We start from the raw sequence: 22,299 nt of genomic DNA, 5'->3' as shown, positions 1-22,299 counted from the left end.
CTGTAACTGAGGAAAACAGAACCTGTCTTACAGGGTTGCTCGTGTTAGATGAGGTTATATGGTTAGAGCTTGGTAGAGCAGTGCCAATAGGTACCATTACATGCATTTGTGCGTGTGTGTGAATACGTAAGTTTGTTTATTCCTTTCTCAACTTTCATGTTCGTTGATCACTCACACTGTGATCCAGAGAAGCTGGGAATGGTTCTGAATGGAACTGTGCTTTTCTTCTTTCTTTGCCTGGTGCCTGGATTTTTGTGTAGCCCTTTTGCCTCCTTACTAATGAACACTCCAGAATTCTGATTTGCTGTTTGCCCAGTTGCTGCAAGTCCCAAGATGAGTACAGTGAACTTTCATAGGGAAATAGCATGACTATAGTATATATTGGAAATAAAACGAAAAGGGCACGGGTCAGTAACTGTTCTGTAGTTCTCATTACAGTCCCCTTAGCAGCAGTGTGTCTTTCCTAGGATTTTGACCTCTTCCTCTTCCGTTCCTTCGGCGCCTTCCAAAATTCACAAGTGGAAATTACAGCAACAGAAGTGGAAATTCGGCATACTGCCCCAGGAAATAATAAATGTTTCTCTGTGAAGAATGAGTCAGCAGGAGGGTATTTTTCCCTCTTTAAGTTTCGTTTTTTGTCAGTATTTTAAAGGCCTTTGTAGGTAGGATATATTGGACACCGGTAAGTGAACGAGCTATTCGTCTTGATTTCATGCCTATAACATGATCCCATTTTATAAAATGTACAAATATGAAAATTTGGGCCAAAACTCCTTATTATTAGATAAAATAGTACAGAGTAAGCAAATATTTGGAACCACTCTTTTCGAAAATCAAAGATTAAATTCTTGGGTTGGTGTTCCACATGGCTGATAATTTGGAGCTAGTCTATGGTAGCTGTGTGCCAACAAATGCTTTAAAACTCCTCAAGAATTAATTACCTGGGAAACTTCATTCAAAAGTGATTGCATTGTCGCTTCTAGAGGTTTAGAAGTTTAGAAAGGATATTGTCAGATTATCCTTGAAGCTTGCATGATACCTTGTGTTAAACTGTACTGGGAAGTGGGAGTGACATAATTTTAGAGAGAAGTAAAGTCAGAATACTTTACATTATTATTAATATTATCTTTTACCATTCAAGAAATCTTACGTTAAAGGTGTAAGAGACTGTTTTCCTTAAAGGAAGTTGGAGCATAGGCAAAAACAACCATGAATCCTTCTTCCACAAAATGATTCTCTCCCTCACTACCCCCCCCCCCAATGAAATAACCTATTCCAAATCGTTAGCATATAAATGCTACTCTGAGGCTAGGCACCAGAATTGTAAATTTCCCTAAAAGTCTCATTGTTCAGCATCATCTTCTTAAATATATTCTGGTTGTGATGCGTTGCAGGCCTGTTTTCATTTGTCTTTATGTAAAGAGAATTAATGTTGTGTGCTATTTTGCTAGAAAAGTAGTATGAACCAGACTAGTGAACTCTGTTTTGCTTTCACTTCCTGCAGAGCCAGAATACTTTCACAGACAGTTTTCAAAAATCACTTTGGTCACCCACTTGTTATTTTATTTTATTCTTGATCCCCCAACCTATCTATTGTCTATTTATAGGAGAAATATTTTGTCTTCCTGTTCATTCATTATCTAGTGTCTATAAACCTCTGTTTACTATGAAAGGAAAATATTCAACTACTATTGTTGCCAAGTTGATAAACATTAGGGTAACAAGGGCTTTTTAAATCTCCCAGAACCACCTGCTACCCATAATTTCCTCAGAAAGGCAGGCAATGTCTTTAATATCAGATGGCTTGTGTGGTCTGCAGCCTGTGCAGCTCATAACCAGTTTCTTCAACTCCTGCTGCCTAGCTCTTGGTTCTTTCCCAAAATCTAGCTCATGAGCATTTTCATTTTTGTTCAGAAAAGCTATAGGAAGTCCTTTACTATTTAGCAAATAAGAAAAGCGTGAAAAATACATGGAACAAAATCTTCTCAAAGGTGTGATACCTTGTTAAGAATATGTGAGAGAGTAGAATGTGGGAAAAGAGAAGAATTGGCGTGTAACAGCTACTTGACTTACTTGAAAGTGGTCCTGGTTAAAAGTGAAAGCAGACTGGGGAGGTGCTGGAGGCCTGCTCCACTTTGGTAAGACTGTTGGTCTGGAAGAGGGCAGAAAGGATTGAATGAATGGACAATGGCTGCCAGGGAGACCTTTTCCCTTTTTGGAAGGAGACCATTTTGTGATGTTCCTTGATCTCTTTTATGAATGAGGGAAGATTAAGCGTCTGATATAAAAAGCAGAGAACACTGCATATTCTGTGCTCACTGTTATACTGAGGAAAAATTCATGGAAGAAACGGGAGAGAAATATGCTTTAATGCTAAAAGTAGTTGTGTTTGGATAGTAAGGTTATAGGCTCCCCCCCCCTTTATTTTGCAACTGTTATTAAGTTATAGTGAAAAATAAATTCATTATTTAAGAATTAATTTAAAGTATTACTCAAGTTATTTTAATCAAAAGAAATCATTACAAATAGAAATGCTGATTGGGGGTATTAGTGTGGAAAAACATAGTACGAGTTTGCAGATCAACTGGATCATGTTCATTAAGTTACTTTTTATGGTGTGTATGTGTGTGTGAATGTGTGTGTGTGTGTGTGTGTGTGCATGTTTGGTTATTTTCTGACTACTCCTAGAATGGAAGCTTCAAGAGAAGAGAGAACTAGTTTGCCTTGTTCAGCACCATATATCCAGAATGTAGGCACAGAGCCCACCAGACCCATAATAAATATATTTTGAATGAAAGAATGAATTCCACTTATATTGAATATCAGTCATGGACCAGGAACTGGGCTCAAATGCCACACAAATATGGTCCCTGTCCTTATGGAGTTTAAAGTCTAGAGGGGAAGAAAGGCATTAATAAGAGAACCTTTAGATAAGTGTATTATTACAAACTGTGATAAGTGCTGCAGAGGAAAAGCAAAATGTGCCATGAGAGCATATAACCATGGGGACCTAATCCGGTCTGGGTAGGTGGGCATTAGGGTGTGTCTTGTGTCTGGGGGGGATGGTGTGTGTGTGTATTTTAACTAATAAAGTAAGGCAGCTTTTACTGTTGTTTCATACAAGTTGTAGTTATCAAGCTCCATTCATTTGATAGCACCTGCTAGTTATTCTTCTAGTTGTGCAGTTACCTTGACGATGACATATAAGATGCGAGAAGGAGAGCATCCGATTCTTGTGCCATTTTCAGAGTTCTTTGCTGGTTGATTAGATTTTTGTGGTTTATTTGATTTTGATAATTGTTGCCAAGTGTGTTTTTCTTAGAGATAATACCAAGTTTTCATGTCATCAATAATGTTTGAGAGTTCCTGTAGTCTCCAGTAAACATTGTATTATCAAAATGTTTTTATCTTTGTCAGTCTGATCAGTGAAAAATGGTATTTCCAAGGTGGTTTTGATTTGTATTTTTTAGAGAAAATTTGAGTGAGGTTAAACTTCTTATTTGTGTAAAAAGTAATTCATTGTTATGATATCTATGTTATGTATGGATATATTACTTCAAAATAATCTGGGTTGAGTGTAGATATAGCTAAAACAAGATTAGTGATAAATGATACTTATTGAATCAGGGTGATAGGTACAGGATGGTTCATTATCCTATCCTAAAAGCCGACTTGTTTAAAAGTTGAAATTTTCAATAGTACAGTGGTCAAATAATGTTTTATTTCCTTACTGAAAAGTAGTGAACACCTATTTTTCCAGTATGTTTGTCTTTCTATTGATTTACAGGAACTTTTTATATATCAAGAAAATTAGTTCTTTGGGATTTATATTCTAATTTCCCTCCAGCTTCTTTCTCTTTTGACTTTATGATGTCTGATCATGTATACGTTGTTTTTATTTTTATGAGGTTGTATTTATCAGTGTTTTCTTTTAAAGTGTCTGGGTTTTGTGTCAGAACTTAGGTCTTCTTCACTCTTAGATTATAAATAAAATTTCCCAAACTTTCTTCTAGTCTTTATATTTTTGATCTGGAATCTGAAGGAGTGGCCATGCTACTTTTAAATAGTCATAACACTTATTACATTGTATTGTAATGGACTGTATACCCTTTTCGTTTCTGCCTCCTAAGTGTCTGTCATGTAATTGATTGTCAGTGTTAGATGAATACTTGCTGAATAATTCTAACATTGAATCATCATCCACTTTATAGTCATGTTTTTCTTCATAGTTGGTATTTGCATCATTTCCTAAAACTCCCCACTCCCCCAGCCCCCGATTTCTCAGTCTCTGCAGGCTTTAGATTTGTAGAGATACATTGAATTACTGCTCTAAAAGTTAGAGAAATGTACTTTAAAAATTCAGAGTCCAGAACTTGAAATGAGGGCATACTGTTGTAATAGGCCAGTCATACAAAGTAGTTTTATCTATGAGACAGTCAAAAGGCTCAAGCCCCAAGTTTAGTTTTGTGGTACAAGTACAGTGTTTATGGAAAGAGAAATAAATATTTCTCGTGATTTCTTTATATCTGTGGCTAGAGTCAGGCATGTATTTCTTTTTCAAATAAGTAGCATTTCCTTTCATCTCTTCTTTCTCTATTAGTTACTCTTCACCTAAGTATCTGAAATGTAGGATTTGGTGGAATTGGTCATTTTATTTTACAGAAAAATCATTTAAGAGCAGCTTTGAAGCAAGGTCAAGCATTTGTCCTTGTGGCTTCTTGTAGCCATTCCCAAGCACTGCGTGTAGCACCTGGACATGCTTGGAATCAGGAAGGGCCTCGATGTAATTTAGATGAGTTGTTAATTTGAATCAAAGCAAGCGGGAAGCAAGTAAATTTAACTTCAGTGATTATGATTCCATTTGATTAAATCTCTACTTTTGATTACATGTATCAGTGAGAACATGCTCTAAATACACCCAACTATTAAATACTGAAGAGTATGAATAGGATGAACCAGGGACATATGGAAGAAATTCCACTATTCCTCAACTAGAATATAATCCCCTGCAGCTTTACTAAAATATTTTTAGAACAAATGAAAGGAATTACTTCTTTACATATGGGGCTTATTACACCATTTGTTAACTAAAATATAGAGTTCATTACCATGGAAGGTAGTACTGGTCCCAAATCTACATACTTTCTTGTAAGAGTTAAATTAATTGATGATAGCTTCTTCTTTTTTTTTTTTTTAACATTTTATTTTATATTGGAGTATAGTTGATTAACAATGTTGTGTTAGTTTCAGGTGTACAACAAGATGATTCAATTATACATGTACATCTATCTATTCTTTTTCAAATTCTTTTCCTAATTAGTTGTTACAGAATACTGAGCAGAGTTCCCTGTGCTATAGAGTAGGTCCCTGTTGGTTATCCATTTTAAATATAGCAGTGTGTACATGTCAATCCCACACTCCCTAACTGCCCCCCCCCACCTTCCCCCTTGTAATCATAAGTTCCTTCTCTAAGTCTGGGACTCTGTTTCTGTTCTGTAAATAAGTTCATTTGTATCATTTTTTTTTTTTTTTTTTTTAGATTTCCCAGGTAAGCAATAGATGATAGCCTCTTAGCATATCAGGTGAATTAATAATGTGGGTAATGTTCGTAGATCTTTGGTAAACGTGCAGTTGGACAGCTGTCTTTCTGATCCTTATCATGTCCTTTGGTTATAGTCCCTGGAGAAAGGGAGCTTGGCTGAATGTGCTAGAGGTCTTACTCAGTGTTACATTTCTTAAATATTTATTTTATATTTGTCAGGGTAAAAAAAAAAATGCTTTTTATTTCTCTTGTTTTGCACGCTGTAGGAGGTTCATATTAGAGATGGGGCCAGTTAAGGAAATGACGGATAAAATCTACATTTTAGGTTATTGATAACGTTATTTAGGTGTCTGCCTTCGTGTTGCATCAAGGCCACTTCTTCATTTGGCAGATAGTAGGAGCTGCCTTAGACCTTTTCATTTTCTGTGTGCTTGTTGGTGTCATAATCCAAAGATACTCCACACTCAAAGCGGCACTGAATCTTTCTCATAGCAAAAACACACAAACAAAGACTTGTGTCAGCTTTCCTCAGCTACCGCTGAGCCGCTCCGTCCTTCCGAGGAAGCTAAGGCTGCATTGGGGTGAGGCCCTCACTTCATCAGGCAACTAGCACCTCGCCCGGAGGCCCCTCCCTAGCGCTCGCCCGCACCATGGCCTCCGCCTTGGAGCTCGCCCGCATCTACTTGGCCCTCATCCTGCATGATGATGAGGTGATGGTCACGGAGGAAAAGATCAATGCCCTCATTAAAGCAGCCGGTGTAAATGTTGAGTCTTTTTGGCCAGGCTTGTTTGCAAAGGCTTTGGCCAGTGTCAGCATCCGGAGCCTCATCCGCGGTGCGAGGCAGGTGACCTGCCCCCTCCCCCACTGCTGCCCCAGCTGAGGAGAAGAAGGTGGAAGCGAAGAAAGAAGAAGCTGAAGAGTCTGACGATGACCTGGGCTTTGCTCTTTTTGACTAAACCTCTTTAGTAACACATTCAATAAAAAGCTGAGCTGTTTGCTGCTAAAAAAAAAAAAAAAAAAAAAGTGTGTCAAATGAAATTCTTCCCTTGGTGATGTTTAGGAGTGAGGTCAGATATGATTAGAGCACCTTTGTGTGTATCTTAGGCTATACTTTATTTCTCTGGGCTCCTCTAGTTCCTGGCCCATATCATCATTATGTTCTCTAATCAGATTGGGCTGTAAGTTTTTAAGAGGGGGTTAATAACTTTGTGTTCGCAGCCTGATTTAGGGCTGGGCACGTACTAAGTGCCCAGGAAGTTTAATGAATGAATAACTAAGAAAAATGCAAAGAAGACAATTTTAAAATAAGAGGAAACGATTTTTATTCTTAAAAAAATCTCAGCACTACACAGAGTGGGGTCTAAGGACCAGCAATACCAATGTCACTTGAAAGTTAGAAATGCAAATTATCCCTGTGGGGAGGGGTGATTAAATTGGAATCCCTGAGTGCAGGGCCCACAGGAGTCTCTAGATGATTCTACACATGCTAAAATTTGAGAACACTCTTTGTAACATCACAGACATCACGGAGTTCTGTAGTTTTGTAGCATTTATGCTTCGCAAAGCAGTCTGCCATCTGGCATCTCACCTGAGTGAGCCTTACTGTTGGCCTCATCACAGGTAGGGGCGTTTTTATTAATCCCAGATTTACCCAGGGAAGTGGGAAAGCTGCAATAATTTGACAGTTTCACAAAGCTGGTTGGTGGTGGAATTAAGAGGATAAGTTGTCTGTATCCTCTATGGAAGTTTGCTTTCTGGCTTATGTAAAGATCACAGTCCTAACTCATTTCCTGGGCCTGATTTTGTTCTTCCTCAGGAGAAGGGCGGTATTTACGCTGACACATCCATTCCCGCACCTGTACAGTCTCCACCCCACACCCCACTGTGATCAATGGCAGGCCTCTCAGTGATAGCTGGACATGTTAAGAAGTGTGATCAGCCACCACAGAGTAAATGAGTCTTAATTGACTCACTTGAGAATCAGACTGATGACTTAGAGACACGTAAACAGTTCCCCTAGAAAGCTTGTACGTTCTTGTACTAAGACCAGTATACAACTAAGTACTAAGAATATACACCTAAAATCATAACTTTTCTTCTTTGGGAAGTGGATTTGCGGATACATTTTCCAATGTTCCATTATGATGAAATATGATTTTTCAAATGGGTGAAAGGCTTTTCTTCCCCCTAGCTTTATTGAGATAATAACTGACATAACATTGTGTAGGTTTAAGGTGTACAATGTGTTGATTTGATATACTTAAATATTGCAGAATGATGACTACCCTAGCATTGGCTAACACCTGCATCACATCACATAATTACCATTTCTTTTTGTGGTGATAACTTTTAAGATGTACTGTCTTAGTAACTTTCAAGTATTATATAATACAGTATTAACTATAATCACTATGCTTTACCTTAGTTCCTCAGATCTTATCCATCTTATAACTTGAAGGTTGTACTCCTTGACCACCATCTCCCATTTTCCATAGCCCCTGGCAGCCACCACTCTAGTCTCTGTTCCTTTGACTTTGGCTCTTTTAGGTTCCACATGTGAGTGAGAACATATAGCATTTGTCTTTCTCTGTCTGACTTATTTCACTTAACCTAATGCCCTCAAGGTCCATTCATGTTGTCGCAAATGGCAGGATGTCCTTCTTTCTCATGGCTGAATAATAGTCCACAGTGTGTGTGTGTGTGTGTGTGTGTGTGTGTGTGTGTGTGTGTGTGTGTGTGTGTGTGTGTGTGTGTGTTTTGTGGCCATGCCGCGCAGCATGCGGGATCCTAGTTCTGCGACCAGGGATTGAACCCCTGTTCCCTGCAGTGGAAACGTGGGGTTGTGCGTGTGTGTGCGTATGTTATCTATTCATTCATTGATGGACACTTAGGTTGTTTCCATGTCTTCGCTCTTGTGAATAATGCTGCAATAAACATGGGAGTGCAGATATTTTTTGAGAGTCTGTTTTCATTTCTATTGGATATATGCCCAGAAGTGGGATTGCAGGATCATATGGTAGTTCTTTTAATTTTTTGAGGAACCTCCATACTGTTTTTCATAGTGGCTGCATCAATTTACATTCCCACCCAACAGTGTACAAGGGTTCCCTTTTCTCCATATCCTCCCGACACTTGTTATCTCTTGTCTTTTTGATGATAGCCCTTCTGTCAGGTGTGTGGTGATAGCTCCTTATGGTCTGATTTGCATTTCCCTGATGATTAGTGATGTTGAGCACCATTTTGTGTACCTTCTGGTCATTTGTTTGTCTTCTTTCGAAAAATGTCTATTCAGTTTCTCTGCCCATTAATCGGATTGTGTTTTGTGTTGTTGTTTTTGAGTTGTGTGAGTTCTTTATACATTTGGGATATTAACTTTTTATCATATATATGGTTTGCAAATATTTTCTCCCATTCATAGGTTGCTTTTCATTCTGTTGATGGTGTCCTTTGCTGTGCAGAAGCTTTTAATTTGATGTGGTTCTCTACTTGTTTATCTTTGCTTTTGGTGTCAAATTCAAAGAGTCATTGCCAAGACTAATGTCAAGGCTCTTATTCCTGTGTTTTCATGTAAGAGTTATATGGTTTCAGTTCTAAGTTCAAGTCTTTAATTCATTTTGAGTTGATTTTTGTGTATGGTGTAAGAGTGTTCCAGTTTCATTCTTTTGCATATGACCATTCAGTTTTTTGATCGTCTTTTGTTGAGGAGACTGTCCTGGGAAAGGCTTTTGAAAGAATGATACTAATACTTTAATTCAAAGAAAAAGGGCCTGGGTTTATTTTCTAATTTCACTCCCTAATTTGCCACACGTTAGAACTACAAGTTCATTCGAGGTCATCTACCAAGAATTCAGAAACTGAGCATGAGAGTCTGACTTGACAAGTGGGGAAGTGACACAGGAAGGCAATTACTAGAGCCAGGACTGGTTCTTTTTATTTTTACTGTGTTTCATTCTATATTGCTAATAGTTTTTTCCTATTCTTTTCATAGTGCAGATGGAGAATTAGTCAGCACTCCTCAAATAGTAACTGCTCTTTACATGAAGATTGTTATTAATAAAAGTGGTGAAACTAATCTCTATCCCTTAGAAGTAGGTATTAGATAACCTTGAAGATTAAATGGCATCTACGTCCTGTTTGAAATGAAAAATACTAGCTCAGCCAAGCTTATTATGAAAATGTGTATGTGAGATACAGGAGTGTAAAACAAAGACCATTTTGGTATGAAATAATTGATGATCAGTTTCTTTTAATTTTTCATATAAAACCTTATAAGACCTAAGCTCAGAGTTCAGTATTTTCTTATCTTTTAGAACATAGAAGTAGGGAAATAAATATTCTGTGGTTAATGCCTTTGTCTGTCAGTGGGAAAACGCAGAAACCTGATATTAAGGTCTCAGCAGATAAGTAGTAGAGCAGGACTGATTTTCTACCTTGTGTGTGTATCTTTACTTCGTGACCAAGCAAGGCAGCTTCTTGGCTGCTAACATGGATTTTCCAGCCAAATGACTAACTCAAGGTTCCCTGGATGTTAAATTTAGATCCAGATAGTTGAATCTCACCTTAAACATTGAACCTTTTTCACAGCTTGATGATGTAGCTTTATACCACAGACATTTCCTGACGTGTGCAACTGTGACTATTCCTGAACATTTTCTTCTCCGTAATTCTCTGCCTTTTTTCATGGTGGCACTCCAAGATGAGATACATAGGAGTAGTTATGGGTAGGAAGTTAGGAGGCTGTCTGGAAGAATAGGTAACATTTTGCTTGTATTTATAAGAAGCCTGTTTTTAAAACCTGCCAGGTAATCGGAAGTATGTTTAAAGAACAAATATTTGCTTCTTCTTGACTCTTTCATGTTTTTTAATACAAAATAGATTTTAACACGGTATTATTAAAGTTAGCTCTGAATGCATATATATCTTTCAGCTTGTAACTATATTTCTTTTCGTTCTCATGTTTATGTTGATGAGGTTATCTTTCTGAGAGGAGAATTTTGTGTGAAATATTTTTGTTGTGGTCTTCTGATTTCCCTCCAGGAGATCACAGGCAGTAATACATATTTCCTTGCCACTTGTTATCTGTAATCCGGTCTCTATCTCCCCCATCTGCTGGAGCTCATTGTTTCATTCTTTCTTTGAACAAATACTCATTTATTGCCTGTCATATGCTTACTATTATGACAAATACTGGAATACTGTGATAAATCAGGCATAGTTCTTACTCTCATTGAATTTACAGTCTAGAGAAGGAGAGGCAAGGACTGGAGGAAAGGAGTCTCCTCTAAGGGTTGTTTTAAAAATCCAGGGAAGAGATGATAAGGCCTGCATTAGCAGAGTAACAGTGGCAATGGGCTAAAGTAGGCCCATGGTAGAGGTAGTAAAGAGGTAGAAATAAAAGAGGTTGGTAATTGATTGGATTTGAGGAAGAGGGGAGGGGAGGATGATTTTCTGGGGTAAGTGATACCGTTCACTGACTTAGGTAAATGGATAAGTAGGTTTGGGTAGGAGAATGATGAGTTTTATTTAAGACGTGTTAGGTTTGATGTCTACAGCTCAGGAGAGCCGTCTGGACAGAAGATACGTTTGGGAGTCATTAGCGGGTGGATGATTGAAGACGTAAGTGGTGGATGAGCTCACCCAGAGAGAGTATGAGGATCGAGAAGAGTTGACAGCATTTAAGGAACAGGCTGAGGAAGAGATTCTTGAGAAGGTGCAACCAGGGAGGTGGAAGGCGAGTGGGAGAGTATAGGGTTGGAGCCCGTGGAAGGCAGTGTTTCAAGGAGGAGTGAGTGGTCAGTAGAAACAAGCACTGCACCTCCTTGAATAAGGACTGAAGAGGTCTTATTTATTTATTTATTTAGAGGTATAGTTGACTTATAATGTTGTGTTAGTTTCAGGTGTACAGCAGAGTGATTCAGTTATACATGTGTATGTATCTATTCTTTTTCAGATTCTTCTCCCTTATAGGTTATTATAAAATATTAAGTATAGTTCCCTGTGCTGTAGAGTAGGTCCTTGTTGGTTATCTATTTTATATAGAGTAGTGTGTATATCTTAGATTGAGCAAAATGATGATTTGAGACTTTTGCAGGAATTGTTTTAGTAGAGTACCAGGGGTAAACTGGTTGGCAGTGAGAAAATAGAGGCAGGATAGACTTCTGTTGATGCTCTTTCCAGCCTTGGTTTCTGTAGCATTTGATAGTACTGATAACTCTGGCCTCTTCTCTTAAATTACTTTTTTTCCTGACATCCTTTAAAAGAAACATTCTCCAAAATCGAGTCCTTTGGTCTCTCTTTATCTCTGAGCTTTCGTTCTCTTGTCTATAATGTGGGGATAAAAGTAGTACCTTCCTCATTGGGTTCTCCCGAGGATAAAGTGTGCACTTCACACAGCGCCTGGCCTGTTGTCATGAGTGTGGCTGTGAAGACGTAGTTGTCTTTGTTGTGGTCCTCGTCGTTGTCATCATCATTATCTCACTCCAGCCTCACCGTTTAAGGGCTCTCGTCCATCATGACGGCTTTAGCTGCTGGCCCCATGCAGAGGACCCCAGGCTGGTGGCTCTAGTCCTGGACTTCTCCGAATACTGCCACCCTAAATTGCTCATTCTTTTACTCATATGTACTTAGGCACCCACAGCTTAACTGTTTTCTCCACTCTAGGCATTGGGCCATGTGTTGGGGGAGAGGTGTGGGTACATAACCACACATAAACAGGGACTGTGTTCTTATTCTCTGGCCCAGGAGGCCATGCATGTTGCTCTTTTGTCACTTGTCTCAGTCCATTGTGATCATCTGCTTTTTTTTGAGGGATTATAGAATGAAAGGGGAATGAAGGAATTGGCTGTTATTCTGTGAATTAGACCTCTTTTAGTTAGCAGTGACAGAACCCACCTCCAACTAACAGAATTAAAGAGGGGTTCTATTGGGATGATACTAGTGTATCTTATGGAATACAAGCAGGACTTCACTAAGCTGGGGGAAGGACAGAGATGCAGCTGGGCCATGGGGACATCTGGAGTATCTCTTGTCCCCCGCCTTTTCCCCCTCTACATGGTAACCGTTGAAGGAAGCAATTTACTGTTGTTTTGAGCTTTCTTTTTAGTATACTTTCACTTATATTATTGCGTTTAATTCTCACAGTTTGTGATTAGGAAATTGTAATTGAGGAAATTTGTGTTTGAGGAGCCTGAGACTTGGAACAGTCCCATGATGTACTGAAACTCCCGTGGCTATTCAGTAGAGAGCTGCTACCAAGTCCAGCTTTCTAATGCCAGTCCTTTATACCGGCATTTATACCACATTGCCATCCCAGGATTGAAGTTTTCTTTCACTGACTGTGGTGTTGTATTGCATATTATTGCATACTGTTTTGTGACTCTGGAAATAACCTCTGTGTGTGTGTGTGTGTGTGTGTGCGCGCGTGCGCGCGCATTTGCATGCATGATCTTCTTCTGACTGGTAGAAATTGCAATTAACTGAAATTCTAATCTCTGTGGTTCTTAGGCTGATTCCTGTCTGAGGCCTTTTTTTATTCAGTTCAATTTAAGGAATCTCTAGTAATTTAATGATTCTGCCTGCTCTTTTGTCTTTTGGATCAGTGGTGAAAACCTTGATCCTAACAGGATTTAAGCAACTGAGCTAGTTGCAGTGTCATGTTTTATATCATCTTCTATTTAGTTGAAATTTTGTTGGTGGAGTAGGGTCGGGAATGACTTTTTTCTTTTTTTAACATCTTTATTGGAGTATAATTGCTTTACAGTGGTGTGTTAGTTTCTGTTGTATAACAAAGTGAATCACCTATACATATACATACATCCCCATATCTCCTCCCTCTTGCTTCTCCCTCCCACCCTCCCTATCCCACCCCTCTAGGTGGTCACAAAGCACCGAGCCGATCTCCCTGTGCTATGCGGCTGCTTCCCACTAGCTTTCTATTTGACATTTGGTAGTGTATATAAGTCCATGCCACTCTCTCACTTCGTCCCAGCTTACCCTTCCCCCTCCCCGTGTCTTCAATTTCAGGGGATGACTTTTGTGGGGCTCTGTGTGTGCAGGTCATCCTGAGTGTGTCTGCAGGGAAAGGCAAACACTTGTTTTCTCAATCTAGTGTCGGGTGGGCAGCCAGCGAGTGCCTGTGAATATTAACAGCATATTTCAGTTTATTTCTGGTAGCTTTAAATTGGGCCAGACTACTGCATTTTATGTCTTGTTCATGTGAGTGATTCCTGGTCTCTCTTATTCTTGCTGCATTGGGAGAGAGTTACTTGCTTTTTCATTTTCTTTTTTTAGGAGAGCATGTGTTGGTGAGGAATGGTCAGCCTTTGCAAAGTGTGTGATTGACTTGGATTCTTTCCCTTCTTAGCCATTCACTCCTTATCCCGCTGCTGAGTTCAGCATCCAGTGCTCCCCTGAAACCCTTCTTGCCAAGGTCACTGGGACCTGTGAGTTGTACATTTCTGTCTTTACATCAGCTGGCTGCCGTGTAGCCTTGGCTCTGTTGCTATTCTCTTCTCCACTGTCTTCTACAATTTTCCTTCCTGTCGTTTTCCTGCCTCGCTACTTCCTGAACATCTCTTCACTGCTGCTATTTCGGGGAATGTTGGCTTGCTTTTCTTACTCTGCATATTATCCCTGAGTAATCTCATCCTCTCAAATATTTATCACTTTGTAAATTTCCAAAAATCAGTGTCTCTCCTGGGCTCCAGACTTGCATATCCGAGGACCGGTATGTAACACCTTAAACTTAACATCTTCAGATCTAAACCCAACAGCTCTCCTTTTCAACAGTTTCTGTCTTCACTTCATTCTCATTCTCTCTCCCTCTCCCCACTCTCTCTTTCTCTTTCTCTTTCTCTCAGGAAGGGTAACCATTGTCTTCAGAGTTGCTCAAGCCAGAAATCCAGACAAAAGGATCCTGAAACCTCCTCTCTCTTTAATACAGTACAATTACCTCAACTAATTCTGTCCATTTTCTAATGTGATCCATCCATCAGTTGTGTGAGGCTCCTGAACAGGTATTAATTAATACTTTGGTTTTACAGATAGGAACACTTGAAGAAGTTGAGAGATTTTCTCATAATTACAGGGTTAGGGATTATCAATGTGGGAAAGAATGTGCATCTTTTGTTTCTTTACCGGTTACTTATGTAAGAAGGAAAAACAAACAAAAAACAAGTGAACCAATAGAGAAAAACTAATGTCCTCCTGGTAGTAAGATTCTGAAGGAGTCAGTGTTCATACTACTTCACTTTTTGAGACATCAGTTTCCTTTTTTCACTGTTCTGTATGTTTTCACTTCACCACAGGGGAGGTGTTGGGCCCTCACTGGCCTGACTCAGAGCCACAGCTGATGATTTAAAAAACAAAAACAAAAAACAGCTAAATTGAGATATAATTCACATACTACACAAATCACCCCTTGAAACACTGGTTTTTGGTGTATTCACAGGGTGTGCGACCATCACCGCTCTGTAGTTCCAGAACATTTTTGTCCCCCCTACAAAACAAACCCCATATGCTTTAGTGGGTAATTCCCACCTACCTAAGAACCACTAACATATTTTCCTTCTGTGCAATTTGCCTATTCTGGATATTTCATATAAATAGAATCACACAAAGTCACAACGTAGTCTTCTGTGACTTTTTTCACTTTGCATAATGTTTTCAAGGTTCGTGTTGTAATATGTATCAGTACTTCATCTCCTTTTATAGCCAAATAATATTCTATTGTATGAATATACCTCGGGTTTTTTGGGTCCATTTGTTAGTTGATGGACATTTGGATTATTTCCACTTTATGATTTTACTATTACTATTTTACTAGTATTTTAATATTTTACTATTATGAATAATGCTGCTGTGAGCACTTGTGTACACATTTTTGTGCACATGTGTGTTTTTGTTTTTCTTGGGTATATACCTAGGAGTGGAATTGCTGGGTACGTATGGTAACTCTATGTTTAATGTTTTGAGGAACTGCCAAAGTGTTTTCCAAAGCAGTTGTACCATTTTTACATTCTCATCAGTGCTGTATGAGAGTTCAAATTTCTCTACATCCTTACCAGTACTTTGTATTGTCTGTCTTTTTGATTATAACCATCCAAAAACTGGTATCTCCTGGTTTTGATTTGTATTTCTCTGATGGCTAAGATGTTGAGCATCTTCTGTTTGCCTACTGGTCATTCATATATCTTCTTTGGAGAAATGCATATTCAAATCCTTTGTCCATTTTAAAATTTGGTTGTCTTGTTACTAGTTGTAAGAAATCTTGAGGTATTCTAGATACAAATCAGGTAAATTATTTGCAAATGTTTTCTCCCATTTCTTGGGTTGCCTTTTCACTTTCTTGATGGCATCATTTGCAGCACAAAAGTTTTAAGTTTTAATGTCAGAGCTGCGGGTTTTATTAGTATTGTCGAGACTGTGCTGTGGTGAGGCAGAGGAGAGCCTCCCTCTCTTTGAAATTGGTGGATGTTTCAAGGTAGGCAGAGCGGCAAATAGAGTGTCTTGATTTCCGGCCTGGCTCTTCTTGTTTTCTTCCCTCTGTAGCCTGTCTTATGGCTCTGATAGTCATACTACTACACATCTGTCTTGGTCTTGATCCTCCAGGTGTGGCTGAAGGTGGTCGTGTGTTGCATTTTATCCAGGGATTGCTATTTCCATACTGTTAAGATACCATGGATCTCATTTTACACCTCAATTCCCTCTTAGGTCTCTTTTCTAAACAGAGCACTGCCTCTGGTTGCTGAGTTGCTCTTGTCCTTGAGTGGCAGCCAAGGTGTGTGTAGTCATGGAGTCTAGTGGCTCTGGAGATAACCAGACAGCAGCCCCTCCATTCAGAGGAGCCACTCCTCTTCCAGTGTTTTCTGCTTTATTGCTGGTTTGTAGGCCTGTACCTAGAACTTCATGCCATTGGGAAGTTGGATACCAGCATGCCTTACGCTTCTGAATGTCATGAATCGACATCATTTCAACAGAAACAGACGCACAAAGAAAACAAACTAGTGGTTACCAAAGGGGAAAGGTGAGGGGGAGGGATAAATTAGGAGGTTGGATTAACATGTACATACTGCTATACATAAAATAGGTAATCAACAGGGACCTACAGTATAGCACAGTACTCTGTAATAACCTATCTGGGAAAAGAATCTGAAAAAGAATAGATATATGTATAACTAAATCACTTTACTGCACACTTGAAACTAACACAACATTGTAAATCAACTATACACCACTATAAAATAAAAATGAAAAAAAAATCATTCCAGAAATGTTTGGGTATAGCATAAGGTTACTACGTTTTAATTTTGTCAAGTAAGGACATTTGGCAATATAACTGCAGTCATGGGAGAAAATAACAGATTTTTCTTACCAAGAGAATACCAAAAATATCAAACAAATTTACCTTTGTGAAACGTGAATATATGGTCTTATTTTTCTGTCTACCACTGAAAAATACATTTTGGTCTGTGGATTGACATTTGGGAACCACAGGCTTTTACATACTCAGCATAAATCTTTATTTGAAAAGTAGAACCTTAATCAGGTATTTTCTCTGTATGATGCCAGATACCAGTCTTACACAGAGTATTTACCAACACTGAATTAACTATTTTAGTTAAGTTAGATACAACTTCCTGTACTTTGTACCTCTTTCTGCTGATTTTGAGTAGTTCTTATATAACACAGATGAAAGTGAAGAATTGTTTTAGGTGAATGTGAGTATAAATATGAATTTACCTTTAGAAGATGTTAAAAAATCATCCTTCAAAGGTAGAATGGCTCCTATTTACAAATACGATGTGTAATTTCTGGATTATATATATATATTCTAGACTGGGAGGAATATGTACATTTTTATTGATTCTGTCTTGTCTAAATAAAAATGTCAGAGATATTAGGGTTTTATCATAAGATAATTATTGGCTGTCACATTGGCACATTAATTACAGTAATTGGTCAATAAAGAAGCCATAGGAATAGATATTATGCTATAGGTTTTGATGAGATTGTAGTTACAGCCTCTTATTTATGGTAATAAAATCTTGTTAATCGACATTGCTGACAAGATGTTTTGCTTTCTTTTTTACTTTCCAGGTTGGTTTATAAGTCTCCTTAGGAACTATGAACTGAGAGCCACAGATTATACAATAAAGGTCACATTCCAAAATTGTCTGTACTCATTCATGGTATACACATTAAATTCATTCAGCCAATATTTGCTGCTCACTGTTCTGAGTGCTCCTGCGTATACAGAGACGTATAAAGCAGTGCCTGCTCTAAAGGACTCATAATGGGGAAGGGAGGTAAAATGTCTATATATAAATAAACGTGACCCACGTTGATTGAGTCACGTATGTGAGCCATATGTGTGATAAGTTCCTTAAAAGTGGAATAAAATACAACTTCAGAGGAGGAAAGGATGATTCCAAGTGTGAGTGATCAGTGATGCTGTAAGGCTCAGTGATGGGGGAATTACTTTGCATCCATGACATGAAGTTCTGAGCCATCTCTGAATATACATCTCCACTGTAAAACTATAGAGAGAGGTAGGTGGCTCAGTGCTCTGACATGAAAATCAACTTTTGTTCTGGGGTCAGCTGCCTTGCAACCTCATTTTGTGTCCTTGAGTATATAAAATTCATGTAATAATATGTGTCCATCTCTCAAGATGCAAAATGAGATAATGCGGAGGTCCAAGCTGCTCCCTGTGGTGAAAGTCAGATTTCTCAGCAGGTGTGTAGTTTTTTCTGGCAAGTTAGGCCATACATTTGAATGGGAGTAAGCGCAGCTTTCCATGACTAAAAGGATTAGTGTCCTCACCAAAGTGCCCAATTTATTGCTAGAGAATAGCACATTCTCTGTAACATTCGAACTGTTGTCTGAAAAATTGCCTGAATTCCTTAGAAAGACTACCTATATAAAAGAGTATAGTGATCACCGAATTATGTTAAAAAGGAAACAAATGTTTACTGAGCTGCTACTGCTGGTTTAGGGACTTTAAGATTGTCTTTAAAATTTGTACACCATGTCCATTTTTTTAAATTGAAGTATAGTTGATTTACAATATTATGTTAGTTTCAGGTGTGCAGCAAAGTGATTCAGTTATACATATATATTTTTCAGATTATTTTCCATTATAGGTTATTATAAGATATGGAATATAGTTCCCTGCACTATATAGTAAATTCTATTGCTTACCTATTTTATGTATAGTAGTTTGCATTTGTTAGTCCCGTACTCCGAATTTATCCTTCCCCCTTCCCTTCCACCTTTGGTAACTATAAGTTTGTCTTCTACATCTGTGAGTCTGTTTCTGTTTTGTATATAGATTCATTTGTATTATTTTTTAGATCACACATATAAGTGATCATATAATACTTTGTCTGTCTGACTTCACCATGTTCATTTTATAGCAGAGGAAACAGACACTTAGATAAATTTTCAGAAGTTACTTAGATCAGACAAGTGTTTGAAATGAAATCTGTTGAAATTTAATGAGCTGTTTACATGGTAGTGTGCTACTTCACTTTAGTTTGATGTTTTTCTTGCAGGCCAGTGTCAATCATTTTGTGTTTGTTTGTATGTAAATGTTTATTTTTTTCACTAGGTTACTTCTAGAACTGCTGGAGTTGCTGTTTGACAAGTTTAATGCTGTAGCTGCTGCACACTCTGTGGTCCTGGGGTACCTGCAAGACACTGTTGTGACTCCACTGACTCAGCAGGAAGATGTCAAATTGTATGACATGGCAGACGTGTGGGTGAAGATCCAAGATGTTCTGCAGGTAAGATCCTTTTACAGAGGGTGCCCATCTTGATTCGGAATAACAGGTAGGAACATAAAAAAATCAGCCACCTAAAATATTCTCTTAATCATAAGCAGTGAGAATGTAGTGTTCCTATTTAAAGGTGATGCTTGTTGATGTTATGAACTTCTATCATTTTCAAAAGACCTTTTAAACAAACTTCTTTTGGCCAGGCTTTAAAATTAGGAGATTCTCAATACGTAGCAATCAAGGATCTAAACATATGTAGCTTAAGTTTATGACCATTTTCTTACAGTCAGCTCTTGCATATGTTGGGGTAAAAGACAGGTCAAGAGCTTATTTTAAGAGATGAAGATAAACCTGTAAGGTATAAATGTACCACTTTGATTGATCTGTTGAAGATCGGAGGAATGATATTACTGTTTGGTATGATGCTGCAGAGGGGGTATTTAGAAATTTTATTATGTTTTCTCTCCATGCGCCAGGAAAATATATTTGATATGGCCAGATGAAAATGAGAAATACGATTAAGAGTTAGCTGAAGCAAATTTGACATAGCTATATAGAAGTGACTTGGTTAGACAGTATCTACTAATAGGAAAAAAATTAAGTATATATAGGGAATTGAAAAATATAACTGTGTAGAAATGAAATTATTTGCATGGCAAATAGGATTCTTTGCAGGAAAAAAATAAATCATGTATGTAGATTGTAGTTATTTTTGAGCTTATAGGCATGCTCTTGGTGGATTGATTGATTCCTGATTATTCATTCATTAGACAGTTTTTGGGATACAGTCTGTGTGCTTTATTGATGGTTCAGTAGAAAGAATATAGGTTGCAACTATATTCCATGAGTTTGTTTTGCCGCTATGTCAATTACCACGTGCCCATAGTAGGTGCTTGATGAATATTTGTGTGTTGAATAAAATATCTTTATTGCTTGGAAACTGGTTATTTAAGATTTTATATCTTGGTTTGCTAATCTGTCATGGAAATATATGCTTTTCAGGTTACATGTTTATTTTAATGATGAAATAAGATAATAGATTTTAAAGCTATTTCAAAAATAGTTAGAATTAAGGACTTCTGGTTCTGTCCATGATGTGGTTATCTCCTACCATAAGTAACTTGAAAACTGGGTGGACTCAGGCGATCAGCATCATCAATTGAGAGAAGAGAATACATGAGGTCACTTTCACATACATCCCAGCTCCTTCTCTGGGGACACTTTCAAACTATGACATAGGAAAGTGAACAAACATCAGCAGGCTCTAAGTAGTAGATGAAGCAGAGTTCAGGGTTCAGGGGTGCGGAGGCAGCTGCAGTTTGTGGGTTAGGATACTGAAGGAGAGGGAATTGCAGAGAGAAGGAACCCCAGAAATATGAAAAGAGTAGTGTTGAGCCTTTGGTCAGATGTGAAGTTTCACCCACTCCAAGGCAGAATATAGCTACTGTGGGACTGTGAGCTGAATGGAAATTGCAGAAGTTGCCAAATGCTCAGAAACGTTGGAATTCAGACCAGCCAGTGTGGGGAGAACTTAGTGAACATCCTGTGCTTTCATATGTGACCTCAGATGTTTTAGGAATTGGGCTGTTCTAGCCATAGTGTACGTGATACTGTAATTTCATGTAACAAAGCCCCAAACCAAGTCTCTACAGTATTAGTCTGATCCACCTGTAAATAAAGTAATATAATCTAGTATCTCAATAATGAAGCATCCACGTTGTGCAGCATACGATTATTATACTTGCAAAAAAGCAGAAAAATGTAACTAATAACCAGAATTTTAAAAATTTGATGAAAATATCTGAAATGAAAAATTTACCAGATGGATTTAGCAACAGATTGCATGCTGTATAAGAAACGATTAGAAAACTTGAAGAAAAATCAATCAAAACCAATCTAAACTAAAGTACAGGGAGAAAATAGACTGAAAAGAAAAATGAGCACAGCCATAATGTCCTGTGGGACAGTATCATGCTGTCTAACATTTGTGTGGTTGGAACTACAGAGGGAGAGCAGGGAGAGAGATTGGGGCAGTTAATTATTGGAAGAAACAATGACCCCAAATTTCTAAATTTGTTGAAAAACATAAACCCACAGATCAAGAAGTTCAACAAATCCAAGGAAGTTTAACACAAAGAAAACTATATCTAGACACATTATCATAAGGTAGCTGAAAAGCAAAGAAAAAAATCTTAAATATAGCCAGAGGAAAAAGAGTGCATTGCCTACAGGGAACCAGTGATAAAGATGTTCACTAATGTCTCATCAGAAACAATACAAGCCAGAAATTGATGTATGTCATCTTGAAAGTGCTATAAAATACAAAAATTGTCAATCTAGAATTTTATATTCACTGAAAAAATCATTTGAAACGAAGGTGAAATAGTGACGTTTTCACATTAACTAAAGCTGAAAGAATTTGTTTTCACTGGCCCTGCACTTAAAGAAATGTTAAAGAAAGTTTTTCAGGCTAAAGGAAAACAATACCAGATGGTAACTCATCTACAGGAAAATATAAAGAAGTCCAGAAGTGGTAAATATGTGGGCAAAAATAAAATATATTTTTCTCATTTCTTAATTTTTGTTTAAAGCAAAACCAATAGTAATGTATGTGAGTTTTATAATATATTTTGAAGTAAAATGTATGACAATAATTGCTCAAAAGATGGGAACAGGGTAAATGAAACTCTACTGCTGTAAGTTTCTTACATTATACATGAAGAGATACAATGTTTAAGGTAAACTGTGGTAAGTTAAGGATGCATATTATAATCCCTAGAGCAAACATTAAATTGTAAAATAGATGTATAGCTGAAAAGCTAGTAAAGGGCATAAAACTGAATAGTGAACAAATATTTGATTAATCCAAAAGAAAAAAGCAGGAAAGGAAGAAAAAAGAACAATGAAGAAAGAAAAGATAAAGTACAAAACAAAGATAGGATGAATAGAAAACAAATAGCAACATGTTAGACTTATACTGC

At 37.8% G+C, this 22,299-nt stretch overlaps 1 protein-coding gene and 1 pseudogene across 1 annotated transcript in view; both read left to right on the top strand.

Annotated features, from left to right (window-relative positions):
• Nucleotides 1-22,299, top strand: part of EXOC4 (exocyst complex component 4) — an 837,065-nt gene that overhangs the window by 100,456 nt on the left and 714,310 nt on the right. The window contains exon 7 of the mRNA XM_027101893.1: nt 19,153-19,327. Coding sequence (XP_026957694.1) covers nt 19,153-19,327 — 175 coding nt within the window. The remainder of the gene's footprint in view (nt 1-19,152; nt 19,328-22,299) is intronic.
• LOC113618085 (60S acidic ribosomal protein P1 pseudogene) lies at nt 5,475-6,544 on the top strand (annotated as a pseudogene).

Source organism: Aethalodelphis obliquidens, unplaced genomic scaffold (genome assembly GCF_003676395.1).
Source record: "Aethalodelphis obliquidens isolate GAN/ISIS:26980383/991018 unplaced genomic scaffold, ASM367639v1 scaffold5, whole genome shotgun sequence".
NCBI classification, from domain to species: Eukaryota; Metazoa; Chordata; class Mammalia; order Artiodactyla; family Delphinidae; genus Aethalodelphis; species Aethalodelphis obliquidens.
Note: the sequence above shows the minus strand (reverse complement) of the source record. Positions and strands in the feature narration are given on the sequence as shown.